Source organism: Eumetopias jubatus, unplaced genomic scaffold, assembly GCF_037043125.1.
Source record: "Eumetopias jubatus isolate StellerSeaLion01/CBP00866 unplaced genomic scaffold, mEumJub1_p1.0 scaffold_10, whole genome shotgun sequence".
Classification (NCBI taxonomy): domain Eukaryota; kingdom Metazoa; phylum Chordata; class Mammalia; order Carnivora; family Otariidae; genus Eumetopias; species Eumetopias jubatus.
In genome coordinates, this window is record NW_028274816.1 from 28765427 (window position 1) to 28786364 (window position 20938).

At 40.7% G+C, this 20938-nt stretch overlaps 1 protein-coding gene across 1 annotated transcript in view; it reads left to right on the forward strand.

Annotated features, from left to right (window-relative positions):
• Window positions 1-20938, forward strand: part of LOC148163179 (uncharacterized) — a 184910-nt gene that overhangs the window by 133713 nt on the left and 30259 nt on the right. Inside the window, exons 9-12 of the mRNA XM_088027497.1 lie at window positions 3397-4418; window positions 9253-9349; window positions 9461-9540; window positions 10711-10908. Coding sequence (XP_087883623.1) covers window positions 9300-9349; window positions 9461-9540; window positions 10711-10908 — 328 coding nt within the window. The 5' untranslated portion in view covers window positions 3397-4418; window positions 9253-9299. The remainder of the gene's footprint in view (window positions 1-3396; window positions 4419-9252; window positions 9350-9460; window positions 9541-10710; window positions 10909-20938) is intronic.

A 20938-nucleotide genomic window follows, 5' to 3' on the forward strand; every position in this document is an offset into this window, starting at 1 on the left:
ATGAGTGATTACATAGGAGTAAGGAAAAGCGGGGACTCTGACTTTTGCCAGTTTGGCGAATGTGGTGAATGTGATAAGGAGCCTCAGGCTCCTTATCTGTAGGCTGCAAGGATTAAAAACAGGCATGAACCACAGTGATTAACACAGGTCACCTGTTGTTAGGCTTTATTCAATCTTCTATTATATACTGCACATAATACTTTTTAATTGAATTAACACTTGGTAAAAATGGCATATTTGGGGGCAGAAATGATTTTTCAGCACTGTTTTCACAAACAAAATGCAAATTATTCATACAAACTTTCATTGTCATAGAAACAGTATTTGCGCATTGTACAAGATTAGAAAATAGCATGCGAGCAAAAATATAGAATGAAAGCATACAATCCCATGGCACAGAGATTACCACAGTAACACCCTGGAGCATTTCCACCTGCACTTTTCCTATGAATGTATGTGAGTAATATTATAGATATATTTAAGACTTTATTTTTTATTTTTATTTTATTTTTTAAAAAAGATTTTATTTATTTATTTGACAGAGAGAGAGACAGCGAGAGAGGGAACAGAAGCAGGGAGAGTGGGAGAGGGAGAAGCAGGCTTCCCACAGAGCAGGGAGCCCGACGCGGGGCTCGATCCCAGGACCCTGGGATCATGACCTGAGCCGAAGGCAGATGCTTAAAGACTGAGCCACCCAGGCACCCCAAGACTTTATTTTTTGGAGCAGGTTCAGGTTCACAGAAGGATTGAGGGGAAGATACAAAGATTTCACATATGCCCCCTCTCGCAACACATGCATATCCTCCTTCACTATCAACATCCCCATGGGAGTGTGAACATTTGTTACAATTGAACCTACACTGACACATCATATCACCCAAAGTCTGCAGTGTACATGAGGGTGCACTCTTGGTGAGCATTCTGTGGGTTGGACAAATGTATAATGGTGTGGGTCCACCATGATTGTATCATTCAGAGTATTTTCATTGCCTTAAAAATCCTCTGTAATAATGGAATATTATGCAGCCATCAAAAGGAATGAGAGCTTGCCATTTCCAATGACGTGGATGGAACTGGAGGGTGTTATGCTGAGTGAAATAAGTCAATCAGAGAAAGACATGTATCATATGACCTCATTGATATGAGGAATTCTTAATCTCAGGAAACAAACTGAGGGTTGATGGAGTGGGGGGGTGGTAGGGATGGGGTGGCTGGGTGATAGACATTGAGGAGGGTATGTGCTATGGTGAGCGCTGTGAATTGTGCAAGACTGTTGAATCACAGATCTGTACCTCTGAAACAAATAATAAAATATATGTTAGAAAAAAAAAAGAAGAAGATAGCAGGAGGGGAAGAATGAAGAGGGGGAAATCGGAGGGGGAGACGAACCATGAGAGACGATGGACTCTGAAAAACAAACTGAGGGTTCTAGAGGGGAAGGGGGTGGGGGGATGGGTTAGCCTGGTGATGGGTATTAAAGAGGGCACATTCTGCATGGAGCACTGGGTATTATACACAAAAAATGAATCATAGAACACTACATCAAAAACTAATGATATAATGTATGGTGATTAACATAACAATAAAAAATTAAAAAAATCCTCTGTAATATATTTTTAACAGTACAATATCATAGTGCACACTTTGTTTTAAAATATGTTTTTTTCAGCTAACTATCTTGGTCTTTAAAGATAAATAAATTTTATCTCACTCAATACCATAAACACAATAAAATATTTCCAAATGTCCTAATTTTGTTTTTTTATAGCTCATTTGTCCAAATCAGTATCTAATCCAGAACTACACAATAGCTTGTGTTTCAACGATTTTTTTATTTGTGTCTCAATCAGTCCTATACTGGTCTAGCTTATATACAGTAGAATGCACAAATCCTAAGTATGTAGTAGTTCAGTGAGTTTTGACACATGTATAAACCTATGAAAGCAACATGAAAATGAAAACACAGAATATTTCTCCTTTTCCAAAGTTCCTTTGTGCCCCATTTCAGTCCACTGCTCCTCCAGAGGCAGCCATTCTTCTGATTTCTGTCATTTTATTGATTTATTTTTGATTGTTCTTAAACTTCATCTAAATAGAGTGATTCAGTATTTACTCCTCCACTGAGTCTGGCTTCTTTCACTAAACATTATGTTTTTGAAACACATAGATGATGTGTGTATTAATACCTGTGCCCTTTTATTGCTAAGTAGAACTACATTGTATCTATCAATATACCACCGTTTGTTTATCCATTCTTTTGGGGTGGTGGGTTTAATAGTGGTCCCCCAGTTGTAACACTCCTCCCACTGAGAAGTAAAGTCTATGTCTCCACTATTTTTTTTTTAAAGATTTTATTTATTTGCTAGAGCGAGAGAGCACAAGCGGGGGAACAGTAGAGGGAGAGGGAGAAGCAAGGCTCCCTGTTGATCAAGGAGCCCGATGCAGGGCTCAATCCCAGGACTCTGGGATCATGACCTGAGCCAAAGGCAGACGCTTAACTGACTGAGCCACTCAGGCGCCCCTATGTCTCCACTCTTGAAGTTGGGTTCTGTGACTGCTTGACAACAGAAACTGGGAGCTTCTGCTGCCTGTCTCTTGGGACGGTTGTTCTTGGCACCCAGCCACCTTTCTGTGAGGAAACCCACGCGCACTGTGGAGAGGTCCCCATGAAGAGGTCCAGGCAGGGACTGACTCAGCCTCCAGCAGGATTCAATTACTTTTTTTAAAAAACTTCATTTCTTTTCAGTTTGATAATTTGAATTTTCTTTATTTTTTTTAGTTTACAGATCTCTTGTAAAATCTACCATCATTTAACTTATTCATCTTTTTTTATCAACATATTTAAAACAGTTGTTTTAAAGTCTTTGCAGATTTCGGGGGCACCTGGGTGGCTCAGTTGGTTGGGCTCCTGACTCTTGATCTCAGCTCAGGTCTCGATCTCAGGGTTGTGAGTACAGGCCCCGCGTTGGGCTCCATACAGGGCATGGAGCCTACTTAAAAAAAAATAAAAAATAAAGTCTTTGCAGATTTCAATAGTGGAGTCATTAGTAGGTCTGCCTTTATTGAATTTCCTTTTATTCATTATGGGTCAAACTTACCTACTTCTTTTTTTTTTAAGATTTTATTTATTTATTTGAGAGAGAGAGAGCACATGAGAGGGGGGAGGGTCAGAGGGAGAAGCAGACTCCCTGCCAAGCAGGGAGCCCAATGTGGGACTGGATCCAGGGACTCCAGGATCATGACCCGAGCCAAAGGCAGTCGCTTAACCAACTGAGCCACCCAGGCACACAAACTTACCTACTTCTTTACATATTTTATAAGTTTTTATTCTATACCAGTCATTGACAAACAGTGAAATGTGATCTCTGTTCTTTTTTCTTTTCTTTTTTCCCACAGGGTACCAGAACTTTCTTCAGTCAGGCAGCCACGCCAGGATCTGTTCCTTTTGGTTCCACTGACTTCGAATTGGGCCAGGGCCTCACTGCAACTGCAGCTAGTTTATGTCTGATTTCAAATATGATTTAGGGGATTTAACTTTGTCCTTCAGCTCAATCCCCAACTTTCTTTACTACTATTGCTACAACTGAGGGACAAATAAATCCCTTTGATCCTCCCAGGATTTGAACTTGAAGAGGTTTGATTTTTAGCTTAGTTAGTTATGATTCCCGTATGGATTCAAATTTTGCAGGGCCCTGGGATCCGAGTACCAGGAAATGGCTAAAATTTTGTCTTTTAGCTCTGTCCTCATAACGATTTCTGCTACTTTCTCAGAACATATAGATGATGGGGGGTGGAGGAATATGTTGTCCTGAACAATGATTTTACACTTTGAGCTGTTACAGATTCCACCTTCCTTTGCTGGCTTCACTGTTGCTAAAGCATGGCTGGTTTTTCCTCACACCTCCTGCTTCCTTCCACGACAAGTGTACTTTACCCGGTATCCATAGTCAGATTGGAATTTGCCGCTAGGTGTGGAAGCTTCTGCAGCTCTTGGGTTGTCTCTCTGGAATTTAGCTCATTAAAGCTTTTTTTTTTTTTTTTGCATCCATCCACTGCTTTTTGATAGCTTTATAGGAAAGTGTTTTTTTTTTTCCTAGTTGTTACCATGGGAGTGATGGTCTTTTGCACCATTCCACATCCTAATCAGAGACAGAACTCCCCCAACAACTTTAGAGCATTTATTCATTTCTGATTATAAACTTTGGGATCTGTTCTGTGATTTAGCAGGTTTGTCTTATAGGATTCCTTTAAATATTAAGCAGACAGTAGAAGAGTATTGGATATGCAATTGGAATTTCTGAACCACCAAATCTACCACTTATTAGTTTGTGTGATTCTCTACATGTTGTTCACAAGGGAGAACGTGATTGACAGCGAGGCATCAACAGACACAAGCAGAGGATGCAGATGCCTTTAATGTAAGTGAAGGATGAAAGATGTAGCTGCATGGCAAGGGCTATACCAAGTTGGAGACTCAGCAGCATTCTGCTTTTTGGAGATCAATTCTCATGGCCTTAAAATTCCTGGAACAGTTCTTGTCAGCCAATAACACACCCTGTCTGTGGAGAGGCTCTCCTTAGGCAGGGTTTTCAGGAAGCTGCCCCTCTGGCCTTTATGTGCCTATGACTATAAATACAGAGAAGCACCAGCCGTTCTCAATCTGTACCATGTGGTCACCTCCTGCGAGGGGGAATCCAGGTAAAACCTTAAATTAACCCTCTCAGTTGTCCTGGGGATGTCATGTACATCTTTTATCACTTTGGGTGCACTCTGGTCCTAAAGTCCCTCTGGAAACATGCAGGGTGTTGCAGAATCAAAGATTGCTTCTATCACTCCTGGGAATCTGATCATCCAACAGAGAAATGGGCTTAAGGTCTTTTCTTTCTTTCTTAAAGAGGGGGAGCAGAGGAAGAGGGAGAGAGAGAATCTTTTTTTTTTAAAGATTTTTTTAATTTATTAATTCGAGACACAGAGATACAGAGAGAGAGAGAAAAACATGAGCAGGGGAGAAGCAGAGGGAGGGGGAGAAGCAGGCTCCCCACTGAGCAGGGAGCCCGATGTGGGGCTCGATCCCAGGACCCTCGTATCATGACCTGAGCCGAAGGCAGATGCATAACCATCTGAGCCACCCAGGTGCCCCAGAGAGAGAGAGAGAGAGAGAAAATCTTAAGCAGGCTCCACACCCAGCGTGCAGCCTGATGTGGGCTCAATCTCAGGACTCTGAAATTACAACCTGAACTGAAATCAAGAGCTGGACGCTTCAGGTCTCTTAAGTTCTGTCCTGACACGCAAGTAAGGTATTTAAACTCTCAGCATCTAATTGCATATATTAAATATGTGCAGGTTTTGTATATTATATCTCATAAAGCTATAAAAATAAACTCTATTAGCATTAGGTTTCTCACAGATAAAGTGAACTAGTAATAATATGTAACTCACTGCTAGTGATAATAAGGTAATAGATGTGTACTTGCTTTGAAAAATGTAGAGTACTAATCAGATTGGGATGTAAGGAGATTTCATACGGCTTTTGGGTTTGGATGTGACACAATGATTGCATTACCCATTTGCAAACCCTATTATGTAAACGAATGTATTAGGTAATTGTATTAAGAGATTTGGCTATTTCAGCTTCTTAGAAGTAGGGAGCAATTCCTTTCCATTCATGAAAAGACACTGAGTGTCAGGGATGTAAGAACAAATTCAAAGTGAGTAAGGGGAGAAATTTGATTTGGTCCAGTTTTTGGCAAAGGCTTTGGTCTGGTAAAGTGATTTACTTTATGCTTTAAGTAATTGGAAACTATTGAAGGACTATAAGAGAGGAGTTTTATATTCCCTAGCTTTTTTCCCTAAGACTCAATACTCTTCTCATTCGCCTTGCTTCTGGGCTACATTTATTCTTTCTACATCTTTCAGTAGAAATGCTTTAGAAATAAATTAACTATGTTTAAATTATATTTAGTATTGACAAATGTTTCATATAGCTATTTCTTGAAATTTGTATATTTACCCATCTATAATACATCTCCAAAAGTCATCATTTTGTAAAGTCGTGTTGAAATGTATTTTTATTTTGAAAGAAGACATACAAATGGTCACAGGTTTATGAAAAGGGGTTCAATGTCACTAAACAGGGAAGTGCAAATCAAAACCACGATGAACTATCACCTCACGCCTGTCAGGGTAGCTATTATTTAAAAAAATATGAAAAAACAAAAGGTGAAAGTTGGAAGGATGTAGGGAAAAGGGAACGCTTGTGCATGGTTGGTGGGAATATCAACTGGTGCAGCCACTGTGGAAAACAGGATGTAGTTCCTCAAAACATTAAAATAGAACTGCCATATGATCCAGCATTCCACTCTGGGTACATATCCAAAGAAATTAAATCACTACCTTGAATAGATATCTGCACTCCCATGTTCCCTGCAACAGTATTCACAATTGCTAAGACATGGAGGCAACCTAAATGTCCATCAATAGATGAATGAAAATGTGGCATACACATAAAATGAAATATTATTTAGTTTTAAAAAAGAAGGAAATCCTGTCATTTGCGACAACATGGATGAACCTGGAGGATGTTATGTGAAGTGAAATCAGCCAGGCACGGAAGGATAAATACTGCATGATACCACTTACGTGAAGAATGTACATCATAGTGGCAGCAAGTGGAAACATGGTTGCCAGGGACTGGGGGGAGGAGACACAGGGAAGTATTAGTCTAAGAGAACAAGGTTTCAGTTATATAAGATGAATAAGTCCTAGAGATCTACTGTGCGTATTGGGAACAATACTGTGTTGTATACTTAAAAATTTGCTAAGAGGATAGATCTTATATTAAGTGTTCTTCTCACACACACAAAATGGTAAAGAGGGTGCAAGGAAACTTTTGGAAGTGATGGACGTGTTTATGGCACAGATTGTGGTGATGATTTCATGGGTGTATACTTATTTCCAAACCCATCAAGTTGTATGCATTAAATATGTATAGCTTTTGGTATGTCAACCATACCTCAAAGTGGTTTTAAAAAAAAGAAATGCAAACAATGAATCATGGGCACTACATCAAAAACTAATGATGTAATGTATGGTGATTAACATAACATAATAAAATAAAATTAAAAAAATGCATTTATTTTGCAAGTCGCTTTGTAGCATCACCATAATGACCACCCATAGAAGCATTTCAAGGGCTCCATCTTGAAATAAGTTAAGCTGTGATCTTTATTTATTTATTTGTTTTAAAAAGATTTTATTTATTTATTTGAGAAAGTTAGCATGAGTAGGGGGAGGGGCAGAGGGAAAGGGAGAAGCAGACTCCCCACTGAGCAGGGAGCTCAACTTGGGGCTCAATCCCAGGACCCTGGGATCATGACCTGACCCGAAGGGAGGTGCTTAACTGACTGAGCCACCCAGGTGCCCCTAAACTCTGATATTTATACTGGAATAGATTCAGGGACTGAAACAGTAATATTACATGTTGATTCACATATATGAATACATGCTTATATAGAGAAGCCATTGTTCGATGTGGTCAGTTCTTAGATTAGTCCCTCTGGTTCAGGAGGTTACAATCTATTAGAGACTGGTGGGAGATCTGATCAGGAGAGTCACAAGTGGGGCCAGGGTTCGTTAAATTTTGTGGCAAATGCATCCCAGAATATCTTCATTCTTTTGCAAGTATGTATCAAAGCAAGAATAGTGAGGGCACAGTTTAGCAGGCAGGGAAAACTTTATTCAAGGCTGTTGCAGTAGGCGAGAGGTGCCAGAACTAAAGTCTGAACTCAACTCTGCTGAGACAAAGGCTGGGAGAGTTTTGAATCGCTGGGATACGGAGGGATCCATTTGTGTTTGTTGATTGGCCTTGCCCAAAGGAAAAGTAAACTTATTTTCATGACAGAAGGTCGTTTCACTTGGAGCAAAGCGCCCATGGAAGTTGGGCTCCTTCCTTCTCCTGGAAACTGGGAGATACCCCTTGAAGTTAACATTTCAAAAAGATGGCTCTCAGCTCCTAGATGTAGATATTCCTGCAAAATGGGCAAAAGGTCTTTAAAAAGATTTACATATCGAAGGGGCAGAGAAAGAAATTACAGGTTTTTTAAAAGAAAACCCTCAGAGGAAAGGGAGGTCAATGCCCAGAGTCAGGAAGAAGCCAGTGTAAAGTTTAATCAAACTGAAGAGGACCTTTTGGGACATCCGCATGCTTGGAAGTTTTCAACCATATTGTGGTCCCATTTAATTTTAATTCAATAATAAGATAACAAAATAGCACTTCATAGAACTTTTGCAAAGCATTTTCCTACATGCCATTTCTTTTTATCTTCACCCTATGAATAGTGTATAATTGTTATACCCAATCTATACATGAGAAACTTGATTCTCAGCAATGTTGAATGAATTAACAGAATCATGTAGCTGGTGGATGGTAGAGGAGGTATTTTACGGCATCTGACTCCTGTGCCTTTCCAACCTGTACTTCTTATTTAAGGGAAATCTGTGATAAATTCTTCAGACAAACAAAGGAAAACAATTGTTCTAACGTTATGTTTTTTGATTCGAGATTCCTGTGTTTTGTTTCTTTAAATTGTAATAACATAGTAGATTAGTAGATAAGCAAAATAGATAACTACTATCAACTTTGGATGATAATAAGTAAAGGGTCAGGTCAATTCCCTATTAAAAATGAATTTATGAATCTGTAAGAATATTATATAGAAAAAGTTAACTCATGAAAACCAAATTTTTGCTACAAATATCTAATCACTCAATTATTTCTCCTTATGCTCATTAAACATTTCCTGGAGTTTTTGAGGTTTCTTGCTCAAAAATCTCCAATGGGATATGCCCTAAAATTTTAGCACAAAGAAAGGAAGATGGGGACTTTTATTCAGGTGTGAGTTTAAATGTCATGAACTATTTAACAGCTTCCAAATGGAGTTTCTGTAATGCAGCCAGGATCAAATATAAAGATTTTCTTTGCCACGGTTTCAACTTAATTTGAAAATGATTTGGGTGACGGAGAGCAGGGTTTGTCTAAAGGCTACTTTCTAAACTCTCTTGACACATTTCCACCAGTTTTCTCGGTGCCTTCTCGTTTACCAGCAGCGTCAGACCACACCCTGCGCCCAGCGCTGTCGTGGTCTGAACAGCCCTCCTCCCATTTTTATGCATTGAACATGTTCTCACTTGAGATTTTCTACCAGTCCTTTATGCCTCCTCCTCATCATTCTTCTCTTTTGAAATTTATTGCAGATTTGATTTCCTGCCATGGTAATGGGTTATCTTTTATAACGGTGAAGATGAGTGCTTGCATTTGGAGAAAGTCTACAGCATTCCTGTCGGTCTCGAGGTAATAGCTTAGAAGTGCTATTCATCGAGTTTCCTAACTATGTCAATAGTTCAGGACACCTTGTCATCTATTCTACAGGGTCTGACGGTGTTTTCAATTCCTACAATACAGGTTTGGAATGTTATTGAGGCAAACAGCTCAGCAGGTTTTACAATTGGGTATAGAAGAGGATGGCGTCTATAATTACAAAGGTTGGTTGAAAAGGGAGGTTGGGGCAGGTCCAGTGTGTACAGTGTTATATTCTGGTATTAGTATGATGATAAAAATTTGGAGCTGAAAGGCATCATCTAGTGACTATTACAGTGGATCTCAACGTGGATGGGGGGGGAGTTTTCTCTCTCTGCCCTGGGACATTTGGCAATGTCCTGAGACATTGTTTGGTTGTCACGCTAGAGGAGGCATACTGCTGGGAGACATTCCCTCATGCACAAGAAAGCCCCCACAACAGAGAATTGTCTAGTGCTGAGGTTGAGAGAGCCTGCATATCTGCTATATTCTAATGCTGCTATTTTATTACACTTATAATAATAAGTAGTACTTATAGTACTTTCAGATACTTTCCAGTATCTGATACTTTCCAGTATCTGATATTTTCCTTGTTTACTTATTTTTCCTTGTGTGTTTCTCATCTTGACAGTATTGGCTACCTCCATTTCTTCATCACACTGATCAATGCTCAGTAAGATTTTCTTTAAAAGGGAAATTATTTCCATTTCATTAGGGTTCCCCCTCTTGAGGTTTTACCCTGTTCCTTTGTTTATAGAATATTCCTCCTGTTCTTTGCTTGACTCTCTGTGTCGTTCTGGACCCTCTATGCATTAGATAAAACAGCCACCTCTCCTGTGGGAGATGAACCTTATCGTTCAAATCTGCCCTAGCTCTTGGTTGTCTTTCAAACCTTTGTGATTGTCCAAGCCGCCTATTTTTAGTGGCTGCTAGTAGTTGAGGGCGTGGGAAGACCTGTCAGTGTCCCCAAAGGGGTGTCGTGGGGGAGAATCTAAGTGGGTGCCGAGATTCAGCCTGATGGAAAACCAGACCCTCAGACAGTAGTTTTAAAGTGTGCAAATATATACTCCTGTGGGACTGCAAGTGTAAGCCCTATTGGCCACCAACGCCAGGTGAGAGTGGTGTCCCCTGGTGGCAGCCACAAAAACGGGGGGCCTCGGGCGTAAAACCGGGGCCTCAGCCATAAGACTGGGCACCAGAGGTAAAACAGGGCACCCGATGTAAAGAGCGGGCACAGGACACAAAACCCAGCACCTCACGTAAACCAGGCACCTGGTGTAAAGGCAGGCACCTGACGTAAACCGCGCACCTGGCGTAAAAACCAGGCACCAGGCGCACGTAAAATCTCCCCTCAGAGAGCCACTGGCGCCGTGGACGGAAAGCGCAAAGATGGCGCCCACCAGAGTACCCCAGGGGGGACCTCAGCAGGCTTCCAAACCCGAGTCAAACCAGATGCCTGCCCCTCGAGTCCTCGCTCGGAGACGAGCCCGGGAGCCTCAGCCACACGGAGCCCCGGCTGCCCCATCGCCGATTCCTCACTGGACCCCGGGCCGGTGAGTCGGAGCGCGGCCTGCGAGAACTGCTTCTCACGTCTGCGCGGTCTGTGAGTCTATCTCCTGAACGCGGGCCCGGTTCGTTTGCAAAGCTAGAGGTTTTGCGGGCTTGTCTCTCAGGGGCAGGTCTTCAGAGTTGGGGGTGCCTGATGTGGGGTTCGAAGTCTTCACTCTTCCGGGAGGAGCTTGGGTTTTGAGTTCACAAGGGCTTATGAGGGCGGAGGGTTCACAGAGAGATTGGGTCCCAGCCTCTCCTCCGCGTTGCGCGTCTGTGTGGTCCTTTGCTGAGGCACAGGAGTTCTTCAGCCAGTTCTGGTTTTGTTTTTTTTTTTTTTTTTTTTTACCCCCAGAGGACGTTGTTCCACAGGTGGCTGTAGATCTGGTATGTTCGTGGGAGGAGCTGAGTTTAGGATCCTTTTATGTCACCATCTTGAACGGGAACCTCCTCAATAAGATTTTCTCGAATGTTCTATGTTCCCCTGCTGTTGTTTCTTTTAACGAGAGAGGAAACTGTTAGAGACCAACGTGGTTGTAGTTAGTATCAAGATATTGGTGTCTTGATTTACAAGTCAGTGTCCCATCCTGCTGGCGTTTGACATCCCTTTGAGCAAGGCGATTTCGTCCTCTGGTTTGTTTTTAAACTGATGAGAACAGATACTACAAGTCGAGAGAAACAGGCGGCTTCTCGTCTGTATTCCCAGTGTTTCAAGAGACTCCCATATTTCCTGGCAGTATTTTCCTGATCGCATTAAATTAGATGCCTGATACAAAAGAACTATACCCAGTTCTCCAACTCATGTCCTATTAGTGGTGATAGAAGAAAAAACCAAAAACAACAAACTTAAGGAAAATGAAGACTTCATAACAATTATGGAGTATGTAAATATTTATTCTCATAGACTAGATAAATTGCTCTAAGAAATTTATAGAAATGGTTTGTAAATACCACAATTTTTTTGCACCTTAATTAGGCATCATAATTTATGTATTATGCCAGTAAACCTCAGCTTGACTTTGACTTTTGGTGATCCCTATTTGATTGAATTTCTGGAATCTTGCTAAGGTCTATCTTGATTACAATGCCCAGAAAACATTTCTTTTTCTCCATATGATGTGGGTGATCAGGAGTTAGTCTTTAATGGGTTATCTCTCTCTTTTTTTTTAAAAGATTTTATTTATTTATTTGAGAGAGAGAGAGCATGAGAGGGGGGAGGGTCAGAGGGAGAAGTAGACTTCCTGCGGAGCAGGGAGCGGGAGTCCAGGATCATGACCTGAGCCGAAGGCAGTCGCCTAACCAACTGAGCCACCCAGGCGCCCTGGGTTATCTCTTTTGAAGTGAGCTAGTAAGGTATGGCTTAATTCACCTTTACTGTGGAATCAGCCAGTAAGATCCAACTTAACAACTTTCTAAAAACAGAGCAGGGATCCAACCTCCATTTTGGATGAAATCTTTCTGTTTTAATTTATACATGTATTTTATATTACATTTCTTAGCGTTTTGTGACTTACAAAGCATTTTCATTTTTAATCTTTATAGCACCTTTTTTAGGTATGTAGGGAAATATATTCCTAATTCAGTATACTTTCTACTACATCATACAAATTTATCTCTGAATAGCCCCAACCAGACTGTAAGCTTTTGTAAGGCTGGAAGCACGTTTGATACTTCTTTGTATCACATCAGTGCCCTCAATAGGAAAAAGTAAATGTGTTTTTGTTGATTTATCCATTGTAAAAACTTAATACAGGGGAACTCAAAATACCTAGACGACATGCCAAATTTGGCAAACTCTTTTAGATTAAGCAAATTCTAGATTTTTAGGACGCCAATCAATTCCCAATGTGTGTTTGAGATGTGAAATCCAGAGAGTTAGTATGAAATGTAAGTTTCTCCATGCCTGTTTAAAATTCAGCTTTATTTCATTTCCTGAAACCTGGTCTGTTCCTTATAATGTTGAAGATAAAATTACAGAAAAATCACTGTGTTATTTACAAATATAAAGAAATGCAAGAACTGGCTGCCATCTAGACTCTCTAGGAATTGCTTTATTATTTTAAAAATTCTATAAGAACATATAAATGTATGAAGAGACAGTCTATCTGGAAATATCAAAGGACCAATGCTTTCAGTTTTTTTCATTGACCTCTAGCATTTTTGCATAGATAAAATTTTTAGCTACTTAAAATATTTCACCACATTTGAGAGTCAGCACAGTGTTGAGTGCCATGGGAATAAAATGATGAGGTTCTGAGTCCTGATTGTGATATTAAGCATTTGTCCAACTCTCTGCAATTCATGATAATTGTACATATTTCACATGATACTTATAAAAATTAAATGAGATTATATGATTGTACTTTGTAAATTGAAAGGTGTTACAAAATATTAACTGTGATTTTTTGGAAGTTTGGTGAATGGTCAATAATGTTTTGCATAATAAGTTACTCCAAGACTTAGTGGTGTGAAAAAAATGATCATTTTATTTGCTCATACTTTCATGGCTCAGGAATTTGGAAATGGTTTGACTAGGCAGCTCTTTATTGGGTCTGTTGTGCAATTGTGATCACATGTTGGCTATCACTATGGTTATCTAAAGGCTTGAACGACAGGATGTTCAGGTTGGCTCACTTGCATGACTGGGAGCTGAAGTAAGGTGGTAAGCTAGAACAATAGCCGGGGCTGTGAATAAAAGCTTCTTTACTCCTCTTCTTCAGCATGGTGGTTTCAGGGTAGCCTTTTTAAAAATGAATTCCCTAGAATGAGTGTCCCAAGAAAGCCAGATAGAAGCCGCCTAGCTTTGGAGGTCATGCAGCATCACCATTGGTTACAAGCAATTCACTAATGTTTAAGAAGGGAGGATAATCTCCCATCTTTCAATGGGAGGAGTATCACTGATATCACAGACATGTTTTAAAACCACCTCTTGTCATTAGAAAATTCAGAGTAGAGAGAGAGAAATTAAATGGACATGTTTTGGAAGGTGAGATAGACCATCTATTTACAAAATTAAAAAAATATTTTCCTGTTCCTAATTATATTCTATATCAACATTATTTAAATTTTTTTTTTTTTTTTTTTACTCATTTGACAGAGAGACACAGCGAGAGAGGGAACACAAGCAGGGGGAGGGGGAGAGGGAGAAGCAGGTTCCCCACCGAGCAGGGAGCCCTATGCGGGGCTCGATCCCAGGACCCTGTGATCATGACCTGAGCCGAAGGCAGATGCTTAACGACTGAGCCAACCAGGTGCCCTATGTCAACATTATTTTGATGATTTGGTGGAAGTGGTGGTGGGGTTTCTCAACTTTTATAGAGATCCATCTTGTTCTCTGAGAAAATTCTCTGTGTTCTATTATTTGCGGGGGTGACCTATCCCTGGATGTCTTCTTTGTTGCTTACCAGGATGCACAGTTGCTTTTTGTAGAGTTTCATTTGATTCATTTATTTGAGCTTTGTTGGCTTTGCCATTTTCAGGAATTCTGTAATCAATAGGCAAATATTCCTAACCTTTCGGCAGTTTAATAACCTATGACTTGATACTATTATTAGCATGTATCTCTTTCAGAGGCCAATTATCGCAGCAGGTGATTAGGTTTTATCGCAGGCATCCCAGGTGGGGATTTTCCCAGCTTGCTTTGTAGCAATCCCCCAGGTACCTCACAATCACATCTTCTCTGTCTGGCACTCCTATAAACTGACTGCCAGGTGCAGTTTATTCTTCCAAAGAAGGATTAGCTTATTTGCCTCCATATGTGCTTTGTCATGTAGAAGGATTGGCAGGGAAAGTTGCTGGTGGTACAATTCCCGCACCCAGGTGAAGCCAAACCTCTCACTGTGAAGTCCAGTGGGCATATTTTGAGGAGGTTGCCTGCCAAAGAGAAGGCTCTGTTGTTGCATTGTTCCCAGCAAAAAGCATATCTGTTCTGTAAGAGCCTCAGAATTTCCAGAATTGGGCTAAGAAAGTTGAAGGAAGTGTGTGTTTCATAGAATAGAAGATAGCTAGCATATCTTCTGGGGACATTGGGGGAATAATGTTTTTGTGATTGTTGTTATTGTATTAAATTCATCCCCTTTAATCAACCCTTTTGTTAGAGCTTTTCTGATGCTTGAGAGCCCCTTTCACTGGACCCATGGGGCAATAGGTTCTCATGGCATCTTAGAAACCACACATCTACCACCATGAGTTGGCTGGGAAAATTTCCGCAATATCTGGCCCAGAAGGGAGAGATTTCAGAAAGCAGATGCTGTCACAAAACAGTGCATGGTGTTGGTTACCTTATATTGATTACCAAAAATGTTGATATTGACCACTCTCTGACATTACTTACTATGGTGAAAAGTCACTTACTGTGGCAGAAAGGGTTAAGGCATAAGACAGTATCTGATTTGATTTCAAATTCTTCTAATTCCTGAAGGTGGGACCTACGGAAAGTCATGCAATATCTCTAAACCTTGGTGTTCTCAACTATAAATTGGAGATGTTATTAATGATTTGTGGGGTCACTGTCAGCATTCAGTGAAGTGCAGTGCTCAGTGGTCAAATGAATGCTGGTGAATCAACTGACCATATGATAAATGATCTCAGATTGTGGCAGAAGGTGAAGTGTGGTTGGAAATGACTCATTAGAAATATTACCATCTGGCTCAGTAGAAATATTAATTTTAAATTAACCTGGTGGTTTGGACTAAATAAAATTAACTTTTACTTTTTAAACATCAAAGTAATCGACCTGAGAATAATTTGTATACCTTACTGGATTAGTCAGGAGTTGGTCAGGAGAAAGGAAATTACTTTAAGTATTTCAAACTGGAAGGGAATTAATACAGGGGATTAGAGGCTTTCAAAGTGAATGAAAGGGTTAAGGGAGAAAACATCTGTAATGAGTTCAGGAATTTCAAGGTATCTCTGCCAGTGAGTCCATTTGCCCACATCCCTGAAGTTGGTGATCTGTAGGAGGACATTTTGAAAGGCTTGGCAAATTGTCACATCTGCCATTTGCTGAAACCCTCACTTTGCCCCACCATTGCTTCATGGGAATTGTTGGTTATTTGATTTTCACCTTCCAAATCTCTGTGGAGTGCCCCTCACTTTGATTTAAAGGACAATGACACTGAAATATTTTTTGGAAAAATTGTGTATGTGGATTAGTATCTGTTTTGAAAATAACTTTGTAAAAAACTTGAACATACTGTATTGTGGATTTTTTAAAAAGACAACGTTTGCTTCATGAGATTCAGCCTTTAGAAGAATTTAACAGGGAAATAGTAAACTGGTTTTAAAAAAATATAGGTGGATACAAATTCAAGTTGGATTACATACTCTCCAAATTACTGCTTTGTAGTGGACAGTGAGCTGCTTTTCTAAAGCTTTGCTCTGGGTGGGATTGCTAAGGACACAGAATGTGCTCACAAGGCCAAGCTCCTGGTCTCTTCTGAAGGGTGGGATTCTCTGGATCTATAGCTCCTGGGCTCCACCTTTATAGAAAAATTGTTAGGCAATCAGCTTTGAGCCAATAACTCAAATCCAGCAGCCATGTGAACTGCTTTGCAATCTATGTTGATAGTTTGATTAATTGACAATATGGTACATTTAATCTATAACAGAGTGAGAACAATCCATAAAAAATTCTACCATTCAGGTCTTTTTTTCCACTCAGGGAGTGCTCTCTGTAAATAGGGAACCAGGGAGGCAAGTCATGGAATGGATAGGTACTCTCTTTTCAACTTTGATGAAAAGGATTTTCTAATGTAACTTGTGCTGAGCTTTGGGGATTGGAAAGATGAATGCTTTAAGGATTGGTGCCCTTTGTAGAAAATTCTTTATCCATGTTTAGACAAAGCTCCCTCCTGTTTAAGCAGCCCAGCATGTTTATTGGCGCATTCCAACTGTGTTGTTCCTTGTGCTTCCTTCCTTAAATATAATGACCAGATAATAGACTCCTGATCCTTTGAGGACACTGTCCTTGTCTCCATTTACGGATTTCCTTTCTGTAACTGCATATCCATAATGTATCAGTTATATCCTTGGATTGCCCTTGAAGTGCCATAAAACTAAGGGAAGCAGGCCTTTGTCATAGAGAAACTGTAGTCCCATATTATTGGGCTAGAAGTAGTGATTGCAAATGAAATTTGAACTAGAAGGATGTGGAACCGTTTGGGGTATTTGTCTTCAAGACATTTGAGCTATCTTTACAGCTCTATTAATCAGTCCTCCTTTCTATCCCAGCCCTGACTGCTGACCCTGAGCTGGCAGTAGAAGTTAAGTCCTTCTCTGAGAGTGATTTAGTGTTAATTAATTCTGTATGGATAAAGACCCAGAATCATGGATAAAGACAAAAAATGAAAATCTGATGGCTCTTACAAAGCAGAAGTTAAAATTATTAAAGTCATTAGCGGTAGATAACGTTTTATGTGTATCCTATATTGAGTAGAGGCAGCTGGTGCCCTAGAAAGGGGAGATTTTTTTCATATGTATGTATATGTTTGTGTGTGTGTGTGCATATGTATATAGCTTATATATATATTGTCCATAGATTTTCACATTGTTAAAGAAAATAAGTTTGAAACAATACTATTGCTCTTACATATTTTGCTTTCCTTTGAGAGCTTATTGGGCAGTTACCATATTTTATTTTATTTTTTAAAAGATTTTATTTATTTATTTGACCGAGAGAGAGATAGCGAGAGCAGGAACATAAGCAGGGGGAGTGGGAGAGGGAGAAGCAGGCTTCCTGCCGAGCAGGGAGCCCGATGTGGGACTCGATCCCAGGACCCTGGGATCATGATCTGAGCCGAAGGCAGACGCTTAACGACTGAGCCACCCAGGCACCTGCAGTTACCATATTTTAAAATGTGATTTGTATTTGTAATATGACAGATTCAAGTTTTGGGCTCATGAGAACTCCCTAAGATCACATTTAGCAAGGGGTGTCCACTTGCCTTCAGCGTCCATGAAAGAAATGAACCAAAATAGCAGGTAATGGGGCAGTTGTGAGACACGTAATGTGTTTGACTGCTCCTGGTCAGAGTGGTGTTGAGGAAGAATTAGAAAGAAAAGGAACAAGTAGCCTTTGCTCTGCCCCTACTCTTCTCTCATCCCTTTCCACCTTTCCTGCCCTTGTGCACATGCTTGTTTTTCCTGCTAGATTATAATAACCTTTAAAGAAGCCTTAGTTCATTTTTTCCCCTCAAAGCACCTAGTGGTGCTCCTTGAATACATTTCAGTAACTCAGGAGTTAATTGTTATTATTTGTAATACTTAAGCTAAATGATGAGTATGCTTTGTAAACCACCATTGTTAGTGAAGAAATTTCAGTTAATTCATTGAGTTGAATGTGGCCTGCAAAAAAATATGTCCAAATCCTAATTCCTAGAATCTGTGGATGTGATCTTACTGGGAAAGAGAGTCTTTGTAGATGTAATTAAGGTAAGGATATTGAGATAAAGAGATCAGCCTGGATTATCCAGGTGGGCCCTAAATGTAGTAAGTTTCTTTCTTATAAGAGACAGGTGAGGGAGATTCGAAGAGAGAAGAGGGGGAGGCAGCATGACCATGGAGATAGGGATGTGGTCACAAGCCAAAGAACAACATTGTTGGCAGCCACCAGAAACTGGGAGAGAGACATGGAATGGTTTATCAGCCTAGAGCCCCTGAGGCAGTGTAGTCCTGCTGGCATTTTGAGTTTGGACTGTTGGGCTCTAGGACTGTAAGAGAGCAAGTTTCTGTTCATTTGCCAAGTTTGTAGTGATTTGTTGCCACTGCCCTAGGAAATTAACACACCTTAATTCTGGACAAGTCCCCTAGAGACCACCCTCCCTGTATCTGGAGCACCTGGGAGGCTAAGTGGGGCCATAGGTTTCCTGATGTTCCTTTCTTAAATGCTTTACAACCCCCATGCTGGAGGGTTTCTCCTCGGCATAGATTCTGGGGACCGTGGATACCTATTCTCACTGAAATCAAAGCTATAGCTGCTTCACTGTCCAGAGAACAGCTGAGCCCAGGAGTTGAGGGTCAGGCAGGGTAGGTGCTGCTGTTACAGCCTCCTGCTTTTTTGAACAATCTGCCAGAACCCTACATTTATTGTTGTTCAGAATTGAATCCTGTAGGGAGACAAGGTACTCTAACAGAGACTGTTTCAAGATAACAGCCAAACACCGTGATGACAGTGCAATAGAGAAGGAAATCATAGGGAAGGGAGTATTTGTATGTAGACAGATACTTTCTGGAGGAAGTAAGTCCAGAGCTGGACTGTGATGAAAAAAAAATAGAGGTTTTGAATAAGTGGCGTGCGGAAAGGAATATATTTTAGGTGGCAGTGCAGAAGAAAGAATAAGCAGAAGGGATGAAAAGTAGTGATTGCTTGAAGATCAGGAGAACCATGTTGAATGCTAACTGAACTAGAGTGTTCAGTTGCCATCAGAGGAATTTGGGTTTATTAATCTAGGGATGCACTGAAGTTTGGTGAGCAAAGTAGTGAGGCTGCATGCCTTTAAGGAGTTATCACTCATAAGATGGTGACTACCACATCCAGTTCTCCTTCAGCAAATCTTCCCTGACTTCTCCAGGCAAGAAGTGCTCTCTTTCCCTGTGCATCCCATGCATAACTCCATCACTGCTGTGGAGTAGCCCTCTCTGTGGTTTGGATGCCTCCTAACTTCAAAAGGCCCCCAAGAGAAGTGTATGTCAAACACCTAGCATTGGGCATGGCTTCTGGCAGGTGCTCCAGTACCACTTCCATTGAACTCAGCTGATTTTCAGGAGTGATGCCCCTAGGAGATTAAAGACCCATGCTTCAGCTATAAAGCTGGAGTACACCAGAAGCTGTACAGAAGAGTTTTAAGGCATTATTCATGCTTGGTCAAAGCATGACCAAGATGCCTAACTCAGGAAAAACACTCTTTCACATTTTCAGTCTCTGCACATGGCCCCCCTAAGTGGAAAGCATGTCTTCATTGAGTCAATGTCAGGTTCAGAGGAAATGTGTGGCTAAAGGACAGGGAATTGCCAGTGTTTATTGAGGACCTGATTATGTACTGAAAACTGTATTTGAGATCATATGCTAGGGAAGAGTTTTTTTGCCTTGGATATCGCTGAGCTTGTATTCTGTCCACTTTCTTCTAAGTGTGTAACGTGCTAGGGCGAAGGAAAGAAGGAGCCTGGGACCAAAGGTTTGCAGGAGGGGTTGGTGGGAAACATGCCAGTTACCCTGCTCTTTGGGAGACATGAATGGGAGACACATTATAAAGGAATGTGTAGGGATGGGGTTGGAGAGGAGAGAAGAGCATAACCTAACAGCCTGTGTGCTGTCTTTGTTGTGTGAGCTGCTGGATGTAGATGACTGTAGAAGGCATTTGTTGTGATGGATGCATAAAACATAGTTCCTGCCTCTAAGGTAGTGGATGAGAGACAGGAGATGCATCTGTGCTCTAAGTTGTATTTCCTGGGTTTTATGTATCTGAGCAGTTTGCAGATACCAGCCACGTAGCTTAGAGTGCTAGCTTTATAGTTTCCCCTCTTACCATGGCTGCCTTTTCGTACTTAGTAACATGGATGCATTGCATAAAACAGGTTCCCAAATATCTGGGACATATTCAGTCCTTTAGAAAAAATGGAGAATAGTGGGAAGCTGATAAAATTTGATGCCAGCACATTTCACCTATGCTATTCTCCATGCTGGGTGTTGATATCTGAGCCTCTTTCCCTTCTTAGTTGGCAACTTTAGGACATACCAATATTGATTTTGGACCTGGGTTTAACCCATTTCCATACAGAGTGATTTGTTGGAACAAATGATGATTTGTGTCTTCTGAAAAATTCTGTCCTCATAATGCCCTCTCCCCTCTTCTCACAGGAGGGCTTGATTTTCAGTGTGATGAAATGACCGTATAGTTTTCTAACTATCGCCTTTGTCTTATCCTGGAACTGGACTTAGAAGACCTTTGGTTTAGTGTGTTTACTTGCCTTTTTGAAAGGATAAGCAGGGGCGCCTGGGTGGCTCCATCGGGTAAGTGTCCGACTCTTGATTTCAGC